The 13240-nt window shown below is 44.9% G+C and overlaps 1 protein-coding gene across 1 annotated transcript; it reads right to left on the bottom strand.

The window, feature by feature from the left end:
• Positions 1-3769: 3769 nt before the first annotated feature.
• Positions 3770-4989, bottom strand: LOC141022048 (uncharacterized). Its single transcript, XM_073497927.1, has 4 exons — positions 4945-4989; positions 4495-4857; positions 4277-4404; positions 3770-4118 (listed from the first exon to the last, which is right to left on the bottom strand). Exons 1-4 carry the CDS (start codon positions 4987-4989, stop codon positions 3770-3772), a joined length of 885 nt encoding a protein of 294 aa, XP_073354028.1.
• Between the last annotated feature and the right edge of the window lie 8251 nt (positions 4990-13240).

Consider the following 13240-nt stretch of genomic DNA (forward strand, 5'->3'; position numbering starts at 1 on the left):
CGGCGCTGGCTTTTCCCCCCTAAGAAATGCTCTTCCCTTCTTTGTTTTTTAAGAAATACTTGTAATTGTATTCAATCCTAGCAAACTTTACAGATACAATGCTTTGGATTATAGACCAGAGAAATTGTAGTGCAACTCCTATTACTAAGAATTAAAAAGATATTTCTTGGAGACATATTCTCGGTTGTGACAATCTGTGCAACATGACCTGGTACCACGGCCTTAGTAACGATAATGAAACCACATCGAAATCGTGACACCACATTTGTATACCTGCACGAACTTGACTATCTTCAAAGGTTTGCCAAAGCCCCATGAGCTACCCGTCTAAAAAGATGAGAAGCCATCAGCATTGGGCGTGCTTGGGCAGGGGGCGATCCCCTACTAGTATTGGTCGTGGAATCATACAATTTTCACTAAGATGCCGACGAAGCACACCGAAGCCAAAAGATATCAAGGTATCCCACCTGACAACGTGGGAGATGAAGAAGCCGATAATGAATGGCACCTAAGCGTACATGCTTTCATGGGTGATTCACTTTTGGTTTAATGCCTTCCGACGTTGATTTACACCATATAACGGATTGCTCGTCTAAAGACCTTTTTGAGTAGAAGTGGTTAGAGAAATTTGTTGTGTGGTTGATGGTTTATGCCACGTGTTGCACGAATAAACATGATGATCCCACGCTGTTGTTAAAGATAATAAAGAGCTTCTTGCATTTATTATTTCCATTGATGTCTCTTTGTAGTGTGTACTGTGTCACTAGACAAGATCGATGAAACCTGACTGAACTGTGACGAGATAAGCACTATATAAATATGTTATCATTCCGAATCTCTTGGTTTCCTAATAATAAGTCATAGGCTCATGGGAACCATGGGATGCCGTCACCAACTTTTGTTTGGCCATTTGGTCAAACAAATACTTGGTGCACGTTATTGCATTTATTTATACATGCATATGATTATAAATAATGAAGAAATGATGCATATGGCACGGCCACATGGCAAGCTTCTATGCTAGCTCAAGCAGTGGAACCCTTGTTAAAATGCCACGAAAGTACCCATAAAAAATGCCACAAAAGTATCATCATAGTTGGAATCATAGAAAAGCTTCGTAGTAGGTTTATGTAGTACTAGTAGTGCGATAACCACATAATCGTGATTAAGTAAGAAATTAAAAAGAACAAGGCTACGGAGGATATGTTGTCCTCAAAAAGAAATACTATATATAGCTATCTCTAGCTAGGTGGTCGATCTGGCCTATAACTAACAACAAATGCAATGTAAAGGCACACGCAATATCTCACTTGAAAAGGTAGATATATTAAATAAAGTAAATGCGCGACGACCAAATCCCACCCATGTGGAACTGCTGCACTGCATTACACAAATATTAGAGTGTTTCTTATTGTTTTGGTAGCGCATACATCACGTGTAATTTAGTTTTGGTTGAAACTACCGGCTGCATAAATAGTAACACAAGTTGCGATCTGGCAACTTGTCATTCATTTGAGAATTTTTTATTCTAAATCTACAAGTTGTACATCACATATAATTGTTTGTACATTTGTGATAGTGTTTACCACCATTTAAAACTTTTCGTCCACGTTCTACCCTAAAGTTGTTACGTCTTGTCAAGTTTAACCCAGTTTAACAGTTTGTCCCAACCGGCTGGGTTCACTTGTCAGGCCAACAAGGCTGGTTACTAGCATTTCCAACTCATAAGTGTACGGCCAAGCGTGTCTTTTTTTACCTGCCCAACCCGATCCACATCCATGCCCTCAGCCCTCCCAAACCGCAACACCGCCCGGGACAGCAGCTAATCCGATGATGGCTAATGGTGAGTTGTGTCGTCACCTCACTATTCATTCTTCTATTCTCTGTTCATCTTCAAGCCACCTCTCGTGGCCTCATAGAGTGGCCTCATAGTCGTGACATATTGTAAAAACTTCTGGATATGTCTCGGCAGAAGGAACTAAATGGGGTAAACATTATGACAAATGTATATGATGGGGTGAAAAGTGGCACGAAGGCTCTGTGCGTGCCATAAAGCATCTATATTGCTCGACATTGCACCTCTTGCGGATGAGGCCTGTGGCCGGTGGCGGCTTCAGGAATTTGCAACCGGATATTCATGTGTATTCATTTTGCAAAAATCATTGTTGTTTTTTGAAAATTATCACTGGTTTGCCAAAATCAACATTGTTTTGTAAAATTCATGGGTATTCACATGAAGACCCAAGAATACCCCTAGCCGCCCCTGCCTGTGGCCTCCACCACCACCACCCGATCTGCACCCAGCCTGCCTGCAGAGAACCAGTGAATCCCGTCTCTACGCAATGCGTGAGCTCTAAGAGCATCTACAGCCGGACTTGGCAAATCCGGCCTCTCAAACGTCCGCGGACTCGTCCGCGGGCACTGACCGGGCACCCATCAAATGTTGCGCCACACATCCACATACAACAAATTCCGATTCTCAAATCCATGCAAACAATGCACGTCGATCATACCATACAAGCTGTCCGAATGCCAAATAAGTTCGAAACAAAGCAAAGCAAATCATAGTTCAACAAACCGGACATGGCAAAATGAAATCAATGTCTGAGCGTGATGGATGGCCTCGGATCACTGGCTGGGCGCCTGCTCCGAGCGGAATGCAAGTCGCCGACCTCGCCTCCCCATGGACGAGGCAGACTGCGTCTCCGTCGCGGCGGTGTGGCTCGGGCTGGACGACATCTCCGACGGTGGATCGGGACCGGAGGTGAGGATTGGGAGCAAGGGTGAAGGCCGGCGAGGGTCCGGGCGCGGGAATGGTTGAAGGACGGCGGGAGGAGGAGGAAGGGTTTGGTGCAATTTGGAGTGGGGTCGGGTTGTCAAGTCCGACGTGGGGGGGGGGGGGGGGGGGGAGGGCGTGCCCGGGTGCGCCCGGGCGCCCCATATTTGGACTGGATATTGGGGATGGCGGTCAGCCCGTGCGTTGAAGGACCGTTTGAGAGGCCCGTCTGGGTCAAAAAATCGTGACCGGGCAGTGACCGGGCACCCTGCCCGGGCATTTATGACGGGTTTGAGGGGTCCAGTTGTAGATGCTTTAAGAGAGACAATTCTCATGAACAGTGTTGTTGAGTGCCTGAGGTCCCAAACTCGCAAGTCGCAACTACACGTCTATATAATGCGATCGATGGGGCGAGAAAATGCACGAGCACTCGTCCTACTCCCAGAGGCCAGAGCTGAGAGAGGAGTACATGTATGTACCGCACAAATATGGGCGTGTTTGGTTACATTGTCGATTCAGCCTGGCCCGGCGAGCCTGGCTCTATTGAGCCGGTTTGAGGGGATGCAGGCCAAAAAACCCCAGATGCACATAGTTTGGTTGCCTGCATGCCCCTAGTTGCATGAGACAACCATTTTTGACCCGGCGTTTGGTTGCCCGCATTGCATTAGGCGCACATATAACATGGTGTTTGGTTGCAACCTGCATAAGGTGTTGTCACCACTTGTAACTAGTGGTGAGCTTACCACATAGAATCTGAACATGTAGCGCCATCTACTTAAACAAATGACAGTTCATCCTAACTACTATCAAATGACAGTTCAAATTATTAAGAGCCACTGGCTAAATAGGGGATAGTTCATCGGTGCTACCAGATCTTCCTCTTCCTCTCCTCTTCTTCTGCTTCTGCTTCTGCTTCTGCTACTGCTGCTGCTGCTTCTTGTTCTTCTTCCATCTTCTTCAAATCCTGCACTGACCTCTGTTAAGCCACATCGCCTATGCCCACTCCAACCTTTTTTTCTTCCAAGCGTCATTGTCAAATGCCTCCACACCATGGCCGGAGCTTACAACATCGCCAGGCTCAACATCTTCCTCCTCAGGCACGTGTTCATCAAAGCCCCACTGGAGGATCCAGTTATGCAGAATGCAACAAGCAAGAACTAGCTTAACCTGAGTGGGGTATGGGTAGAATGGCTTCTGATCCAGGATCTTAAACCTATTCTTCAGAGCTCCAAATGCCCTCTCAACAGTTACTCTAAGGCTGGAGTGTCTAAGATTAAACAGCTCCTGTGCAGTCCTAGGATAGTTCCTACCAGAGAACTCATTGAGATGGTACCTTGTTTTCCTGAAGGGTGGAAGAATACCCGGCTGACATGCATAGCCAGCATCTCCAAGGTAGAACTTGCCATCGGGATGTTGATCCCATCAGGTCGACTCATGCTGTCAGTGAGAATGTTAGCATCATGCGCTGACCCCTCTCAGCCAGCCAGCACATATGTGAACTTCAGATCAAAGTCAATAGCAGCAAGCACATTATGGCTTGTGTAGTGCTTCCTCCCCCTGTATGCTGCAGACTGTGACCTAGGAACTCTAGCAGTAACATGAGTACCATCTATTGCCCCAATGCAATCCTGAAAATGGCATCACAAGCATGTGTTAGTGCTCAACTTGAACAATACAAGCATATCAAGCCATGAAAAGTGTATATTGTCAATGCTCACCTTGAAGTATGGATACCGTCTTGGGCTTCCACGAATCTTGGGTGGTGTCTGGCCAGATGGTCTCCTGATCATCTCTCCTCTAAGCTCCCCAACAGCATAAAGCACCTGCTTGAAGTACCTAGAGATGGTCTCCATTGACCTCCTGAACGTGTTGTGAATGACCATGAACCTCTGGTTATGGCCAACCACATGGAGGAACATCGCCACTTGCTCTTCTACACTGGTGTTGATGCTATCTTGTAACAGCCCCCTGCTCCTGAAGGTCTCGACAAGCCTGGCAAATGGTGCTCTTTTCATTCTAAGCATCCACAGAGCCTCGACGTCATTGCAGTTGTAGATGTAGTTCAGATTTTGGATCCTCTCCTATTCCCGGGGAAACAATGGACCATAGCGGAGCAAAGGTCTCCCAGCACGACGAACAGCTCTCTGGTGCATGAACATGACCCATGCCTGAATCACACTAATCAGTGCTGCTGCCTGGATTATCAGCCTCATCCGTGCGTCCATAACCTAGTCGACATCGACGGTTCGTTCAGTGGGAAATCGATCCTACACCTAGCTTAACGGCCTAACCACTGAGCTAACAAAGGGGGGAGGGGGTGCTGCTTACCGGCATCGGAGACGAGGACGGCGTAGGGGGAGCCATGGCACAGACGGTGGCCAACAGCAAGGGCAGCACCAGATCCGCCGCAAACGTCGCCGCCTCTTCCGCCGCCGCCTATAGCGCAGATCTGAAATCGCAGCCGCCGCCGGTGGTGAGGCAGTAGGGAAGAAAGGGGGGCAGTGGCTATGGGTGAGCGAGTGAAAGGGGGTGAGGCTAATTTGGCGCCGGGACGACGCGCCAGATTTTCATCTCCCGCCATCCCCCCACGCCCTCGCCTCGCTCCCGTCCGTGTGACCTCGCGCCGCACTGAGCCTAGCTCGCGAGAAACTGCCGATCCGAGGGTTTCCAGCGAGCCAGGCTCTGGGCTGCTTTGAGGAGCGTGCGATGCAGGCCCAACAGAAAAATCAGGCAACCAAACAGGCCTCTCCCTTCCCGCGCGGGTCTGGTTGAGCTCGATGCGGGCAACCAAACACACCCTATACGTCCACGAGGATCTTATCTGTTGGCGTGCTTTAGGAAGTGGCTAAGCTATAGTGCTCATCGATTTGAGGCGATGACCCTCCCGAACGATGGCACGGCTCCACCACGTACGAGAAGTGGACGCAGCTAGCATGCGGCTCCAGGTTCGATCATGCACGTAACGTGCCTACTTGCTCAATCTCCTGCCAATAATTACACCGGCGGGTGCATTGTGCATGCCGTGATCTTTCAATCGTGTGCGCCGGGGTGAATTTGGGTTCTACTACCCCTAGTTTGGAAAGGAAAATGTTGTTTTTGCATTTTGCCAATTTTATTTATGCCATTCTAGATATTGACATTTCACTTTTGTCACGCTTAGTTTTTGACAATTATCACAGTTGTCATTCCATGGCAAAAGTAAAATTTTCATAGTGACAATTATGATACATTGTCAAAAGATAAGTGTGGCAAAAATAATAATTTATTTTGCTTTTGCCAAGGAATGGCAATTGTAATAATTGTTAAAAGCTAAGAGTGGTAAAAGTGAAATGTCAAAATCTAGAATAGCATAAGAAAAAATGATAAAATCTAGAGTGACAAAAAAATTTCCATTTTGGTACACCGTGTGACCTCGACTTTGTAGCCCAACAAAATTGATCGTGCATGCCATTATCTTTCAACCAAAAACAATCGTGATACGCGTGCAAACTATTCCGCGCGAAGCGTGTCGTTGGATCTGACCCATTTGAGCATACATGACAGAGTACTGATCGATGTGGGCACTCCGGAGGCCATACATGCCGATGCACTCAATCGTGGTTCGTGGTGAAAAGCAACATGAATTGATGCACTACAGTTCGTTTACATAGGAGGAAATGGCGTGCATGTACATGCATGCATGAGTGTGTCATGCGCTTTTGCATGCGCGAGTGGTAGCAAGGCCCCACACAATATAGATAGAGGATGCCGGTAATTTGCTGTGGCAAAGAAAGAAGTGCATGTTGTCTCGAGTCCAACAATGCCTAGCTCCAAAGTTGTATGCTGTTCAATAACACCGCGCGACAAGACTCGCGTGATGTTGATGGTCATGATCTACTTCCCAGAATGGCTCATGCACGCTCATGGTTCAACTGCAAACATGCTTGTGGTCCGGCGAGATAGGAGTATCCACATCTTGCTTTCCTCCAGTACTGGTAGTATATATTTTAAGACCCGGATATCTATTGAACATCAGATTTTTAGACATGACAAATCAAAAGTTTTTCATGGCAAGTTTAGTTCCTGAGCACGGCAAATCCATCTCAATTCATATTTTTGTCAGCACAAACTAAACTTGTCATCCTCACGTCAACATAAATTGCCTTGAAAAATGTGTGATTTGCCATGTCTAAAAATTTGATGTCAAATTTTTTGCCTTTTCAATATTTTATATATTTTATAGGTCACAGGGTTAGAAATGTCCACAAGGAGAGGGCATGCTGAACACGATTTTATTTAAAAATTCACCCACTCCAAGCTAAGTAGTCCAGTAGTGAAAAAGATTGTTTTATGTGGCTCCCTCCAAATAAACACGGATTTATCCCTATTATTACTCCATCTTTTGGACAGACACTGGCCAGAAACAGTCATATTTTTACAAAGAAAAAGTAAGCTGTCAGATAAACATTAGCGTGTCGATCCCGTTCATACAAGTAGCTAGAGACAGCAACCTGTGCGAAACCTTTTTCCCCTTCAGCTTGGATTGTAGCCCAACAGGATCTTTCAATCCATAATCATTGTGATGCACGCACATATACAATTCGACGTGAAACGTGTTGTTGAATTTGACTCGATCATTTCAGCATACAAGATAGAGTACTGATGGATGTGGGTACTCCGGAGGCCATACGTGCATGCCGACGCACTCAATCGCGATGAAAAGGGACATGACATGCATGCACTACAGGTTACTCTACATAGGAGGCAATGGCATGGCATGCGTGGGTAGTATTCACTAGGCCAGCAGCGCGCCTTGGCGCGCGTTGCCGGGTCCAACGCTTGTGGTTAAGCATGTGTGCAGCTATACTACAATTGTGGCACAAGCTTAGCATGTTAGCCTACATAATAACTTAATTTCATGCCCATAGCAAAGTAAAAGTATTTAATCTATTTAAAAGCCACATGGCATCTTGTTTTGCCGCTTTGTAGAATTGATAAGTAGTTGTACTACCAGCCACTCAGTTTTAGCCAGTATTTAAAAGGGCATAAAGTATAGACAACTTTTTATACCATTCACTTGTGTCAAGTATCTGTACTACCGGAAGCACAGATACTACCGATGGCTGTTTCAGCACTGTTGTTCAGCATTTAAAACTCCAGTACACACTAAAAATATACCAAAAGCAAGGCAAGAAAGATATAGTTGATGCACAGGTTAGACACTAAATATATACCAAAAGCAGTGCAGTTTGATAGATAAGGATTAGATCATTTATATAGAAGGGAATACATTCTGCAGGTCAAAAGACAGTTCGTAATAAGTATTACAGCAAGTAATTTATATAAAAAAGACCAAAGCCTGAGTTCCGCATTAAGGGGCAGCCAAAGTATAAAATACTGAAAGCAAGGTGTTTATATATACATAAAAGACCAGTGACAATTGGGTAGCAGCCTAAAAAAGTTTCAAGAATGACAAAATTCAATGCCAACAAATATGTTAGCTACGGAGTCTTCGGGGTTTCCTTTGTGAAGAATGGCTTAAGTTCCTCGTCGCTCCAAGAAAAGTTGAGTAATGCTGGCCCAAGAAGTAGAAAACCGATTATCTTGGAGAAAACAACAGTATGAAGAAAAAACATGAAGGGATCCTTCTATAAAAGGTCACCGAAAGCAACAATCTGAACTCAATATGTACATGGAAAATATTTTGGCAGAACATGCCCACAACATTCATGAAGCCCTCCAGTTTCATGGGAAAACCATTGGGAGAAAAGAGATTAAAACACACATATAGTTTCTTTCATTTACAATCCATCAGACGATTAATGTAGAACTCATGAACTGCAAGTATTAATATCTTAATTGAAGTATTAAAGGCTATCAAAGAAGAAACGGACAGGTCACCATGATGCACAACCACAAGGGGAACAAAGTAATATGAAGACAAAGAACAATATGAAAACATGCGAAGTATAGGTTTTGAACATTCGGCATTGCCCAAATATGTGCACGGGAGTAGAGGCAAACAGATATTAGGTACAAACCGTCAGCTTACAACATATGCACATAGACTCTGCTCATACAAGAGACATACAAAACAGATATGCGCGTACATGACACATACAAAACAGAGCACAAGCATGGATTCAGGTGTGTTCTTTATCTATTTGGTTTGACCAAGTTATCCATGACCATCTCTAATTATCCCGACAAATCCTACCGTAGTCTAGATAACCTAGCTTGCAAATATTGTTCGTTTCTATATTTCTTTTAAATTGGGGTGTTTGGTTCTAAGTCGGAAAAAAAAAATCTTATATTGGACCTGGTAGGCATAGGAGACTATCTCACCATAATATGTACATTTTTTTAAAAATCAAGCCATGTTAAAAAAAAAGGAAGTTATTTTTTATATTCTTCATTTCTTTTAAAAAAGATTGCTATTAGCAATCAAACATGCTCACACCCAAAAGGAAGGGGCAATTAAGGGGCTTCTGACATCATGGTTGACATACTTGCCATGTGCATCCTGGTCTCAACTCTCAAAAGAAATGGATGGATTACAGACTAACTAAATGTAATTAAAGTCGACAAAGGCAGCAAGCTTGTACTATTTAGTACAGAACCCTGAGCTTGAACATTCCAAAAAGTTTAGATTTGCTAACTGCAAGACCAAGGTAAACCCAGGGGCAGACCTCATGTATACCAGAGAAACAGTGGACCAGTGGCCGGAGATGAAGAGGAGCAGGACAATCTTCTGTGTTACAGAACTGAGTGCAGACTGCAGACATTTATTCAATAAATATATGATCAAGGATACGCTTGATTGAGGCCACAGAGCAAAACCTGAAATAAACATGAAACAAAGACATAAGAAGCAAATCTCAACATGGGTACAACTTGCAAGACTTTGGGCATGAAATGAACACCCAAAATTGGCCAGTCATACGAGAGGAAATAATGACATTTTTTGTCCCAACTCCTATTTGCCATCTCCTCAAATGCCAAATAAATTACAGCCAAGAAAGAAAACATTAAGCAGCTAGAGAGTATGGACATCTCTCTAATAGGAAAGAATGTAGTTTGATCGCCAAGGTACTGCCACTGTCTCTCACATGAAAGAAAAATAAATAAATCTTAATGTGCACTACTGCCCTAGTTTTGTTCTTAAGAAAATGTTAATACCCATTTTAGTGAAAGAGGAAGGAAAAACTAAATGCAGGTTTAAGAAATATTTCATATGATTATCATCACTATTGTCTCCTTCTTCAGATGATTTAAAATTAATAGGTGCTTCAATAGTAAGCACACAACATGACCAATTCAACAATTATAACAAGAAGCACACAAAAAAGAGAAGTGGAAACTCCCTCAAGCATTTTCCCAAAGTCAGATTTGGAATCTAATAGGATAAAATAAAGAATCTTATAAGAAAGTTAGTGAATCAGGACTTGAAAGGACATAGCAGTGTTGGGGAACGTAGCAGAAATTCAAAAAATTTCTACGCATCACCAAGATCAATCTATGGAGTAATCTAGCAACGAGGGGAAGGGGAGTGCATCTACATACCATTGTAGATCGCGATGCGGAAGCGTTGCAAGAACGCGGATGAAGGAGTCGTACTCGTAGCGATTCAGATCGCGGTTGATTCCGATCTAAGCGCCGAACCACGGCACCTCCGCGTTCAACACACGTGCAACCCGGTGACGTCTCCCACGCCTTGATCCAGCAAGGAGAGAGGGAGAGGTTGGGGAAGACTCCATCCAGCAGCAGCACGACGGCGTGGTGGTGATGGAGGAGCGTGGCAATCCTGCAGGGCTTCGCCAAGCACCGCGGGAGAGGAGGAGGGAGAGGGGTAGGGCTGCGCCAAGAGAGAGATGTTCTCATGTGTATGGCAGCCCCAAAACCCCCACTATATATAGGGGAGGGGGAGGGGCTGCACCCCCATCTAGGGTTTCCCCCCCAAGGGGTGCGGCCAGCCCTAGATCCATCTAGGGGGGCGGCCAAGGGGGGAGAGAGGGGGGCGCACCACTAGGTGGGCCTTAGGCCCATCTGAGCCTAGGGTTTCCCCCTTCCCCCCCTTCCTGCGCCCTGGGCCCCTTGTGGGAGGCGCACCAGCCCACCTAGGGGCTGGTCCCTTCCCACACTTGGCCCACGCAGCTCTCTGGGGCCGGTGGCCCCACCTGGTGGACCCCCGGGACCCTCCCGATGGTCTCGGTACGTTACCGATAGCACCCGAAACTTTTCCGGTGACCAAAACAGGACTTCCCATATATAAATCTTTACCTCCGGACCATTCCGGAACTCCTCGTGACGTCCGGGATCTCATTAGGGACTCCGAACAACATTCGGTAACCACGTATATCTATTCCCTATAACCCTAGCGTCATCGAACCTTAAGTGTGTAGACCCTACGGGTTCGGGAACCATGCAGACATGACCGAGACGTTCTCCGGTCAATAACCAACAGCGGGATCTGGATACCCATGTTGGCTCCCACATGTTCCACGATGATCTCATCGGATGAACCGCGATGTCGGGGATTCAATCAATCCCGTATACAATTCCCTTTGTCTATCGGTATGTTACTTGCCCGAGATTCGATCGTCGGTATCCCGATACCTTGTTCAATCTCGTTACCGGCAAGTCTCTTTACTTGTTCCGTAACACATCATCCCGTGATCAACTCCTTGGTCACATTGTGCACATTATGATGATGTCCTACCGAGTGGGCCCAGAGATACCTCTCCGTTTACACGGAGTGACAAATCCCAGTCTCGATTCGTGCCAACCCAACAGACACTTTCGGAGATACCTGTAGTGCACCTTTATAGCCACCCAGTTACGTTGTGACGTTTGGTACACCCAAAGCATTCCTACGGTATCCGGGCAATCTCATGGTCTAAGGAAATGATACTTGGCATTAGAAAAGCTCTTAGCAAACAAACTACACGATCTTGTGCTAGGCTTAGGGTTGGGTCTTGTCCATCACATCATTCTCCTAATGATGTGATCCCGTTATCAACGACATCCAATGTCCATGGTCAGGAAACCGTAACCATCTATTGATCAATGAGCTAGTCAACTAGAGGCTTACTAGGGACATGGTGTTGTCTATGTATCCACACATGTATCTGAGTTTCCTATCAATACAATTCTAGCATGGATAATAAACGATTATCATGAACAAGGAAATATAATAATAACCAATTTATTATTGCCTCTAGGGCATATTTCCAACAGTCTCCCACTTGCACTAGAGTCAATAATCTAGTTCACATCACCATGTGATTAACACTCACAGGTCACATCACCATGTGACCAACATCCAAAGAGTTTACTAGAGTCAACAATCTAGTTCACATCACTATGTGATTAACACTCAATGAGTTCTGGTTTGATCATGTTATGTTTGTGAGAGAGGTTATTAGTCAACGGGTCTGAACCTTTCAGATCCGTGTGTGCTTTACGAATATCTATGTCATCTTGTGGATGCTACCACGCGCTACTTGGAGCCATTTCAAATAACTGCTCTACCATACGAATCCGGTTTACTACTCAGAGTCATCCGGATTAGTGTCAAAGTTCGCATCGACGTAACCCTTTACGACGAACTCCTTTTCACCTCCATAATCGAGAAAATTCCTTAGTCCACTAGATACTAAGGATAAGTTCGACCACTGTCATGTGATCCATTCCTGGATCACTATTGTACCCCTTGACCAACTCATGGCAAGGCACACTTCATGTGCGGTACACAGCATAGCATACTGTAGAGCCTACATCTAAAGCATAGGGGACGACATTCGTCCTTTCTCTCTCTTCTGCCGTGGTCAGGTCTTGAGTCTTACTCAATACTCACACCTTGTAACACAGCCAAGAACTCCTTCTTTGCTGATCTATTTTGAACTCTTTCAAAATCATGTCAAGGTGTGCGTTCTTTGAAAGTATCATCAGGCGTCTTGATCTATCTCTATAGATCTTGATGCCCAATATGTAAGCAGCTTTATCCAGGTCTTCCTTTGAAAAACTCCTTTCAAACAACCCTTTATGCTTTCCCGAAATTTTACATCATTTCGGATCAACAATATGTCATTCACATATACTTATCAGAAATGTTGTAGCGCTCCCACTCACTTTATTGTAAATACAAGTTTCTAACAAACTTTGTATAAACCCAAAACTTTGATCACTCCATCAAAGCGTATATTCTGACTCCGAGATGCTTGCTCTAGTCCATGGAAGGATCTCTGGAGCTTTGCATACTTGTTAGCATCTTTCAGGATTGACAAAACCTTCTGGTTGTATCACATACAACCTTTCCTCAAGAAAATCGTCGAGGAAACAATGTTTTGACATCATATCTGCAAGATTTCATAAATAATGCAGTAAGTGCTAATACAATTCCAACAGACTCTTAGCATCGCTACGAGTGAGAAAGTCTCATCGTAGTCAACTCCTTGAACTTGTCGGAAAACATCTTACCGACAA

This window comes from Aegilops tauschii, chromosome 4, assembly GCF_002575655.3.
Source record: "Aegilops tauschii subsp. strangulata cultivar AL8/78 chromosome 4, Aet v6.0, whole genome shotgun sequence".
Classification (NCBI taxonomy): domain Eukaryota; kingdom Viridiplantae; phylum Streptophyta; class Magnoliopsida; order Poales; family Poaceae; genus Aegilops; species Aegilops tauschii.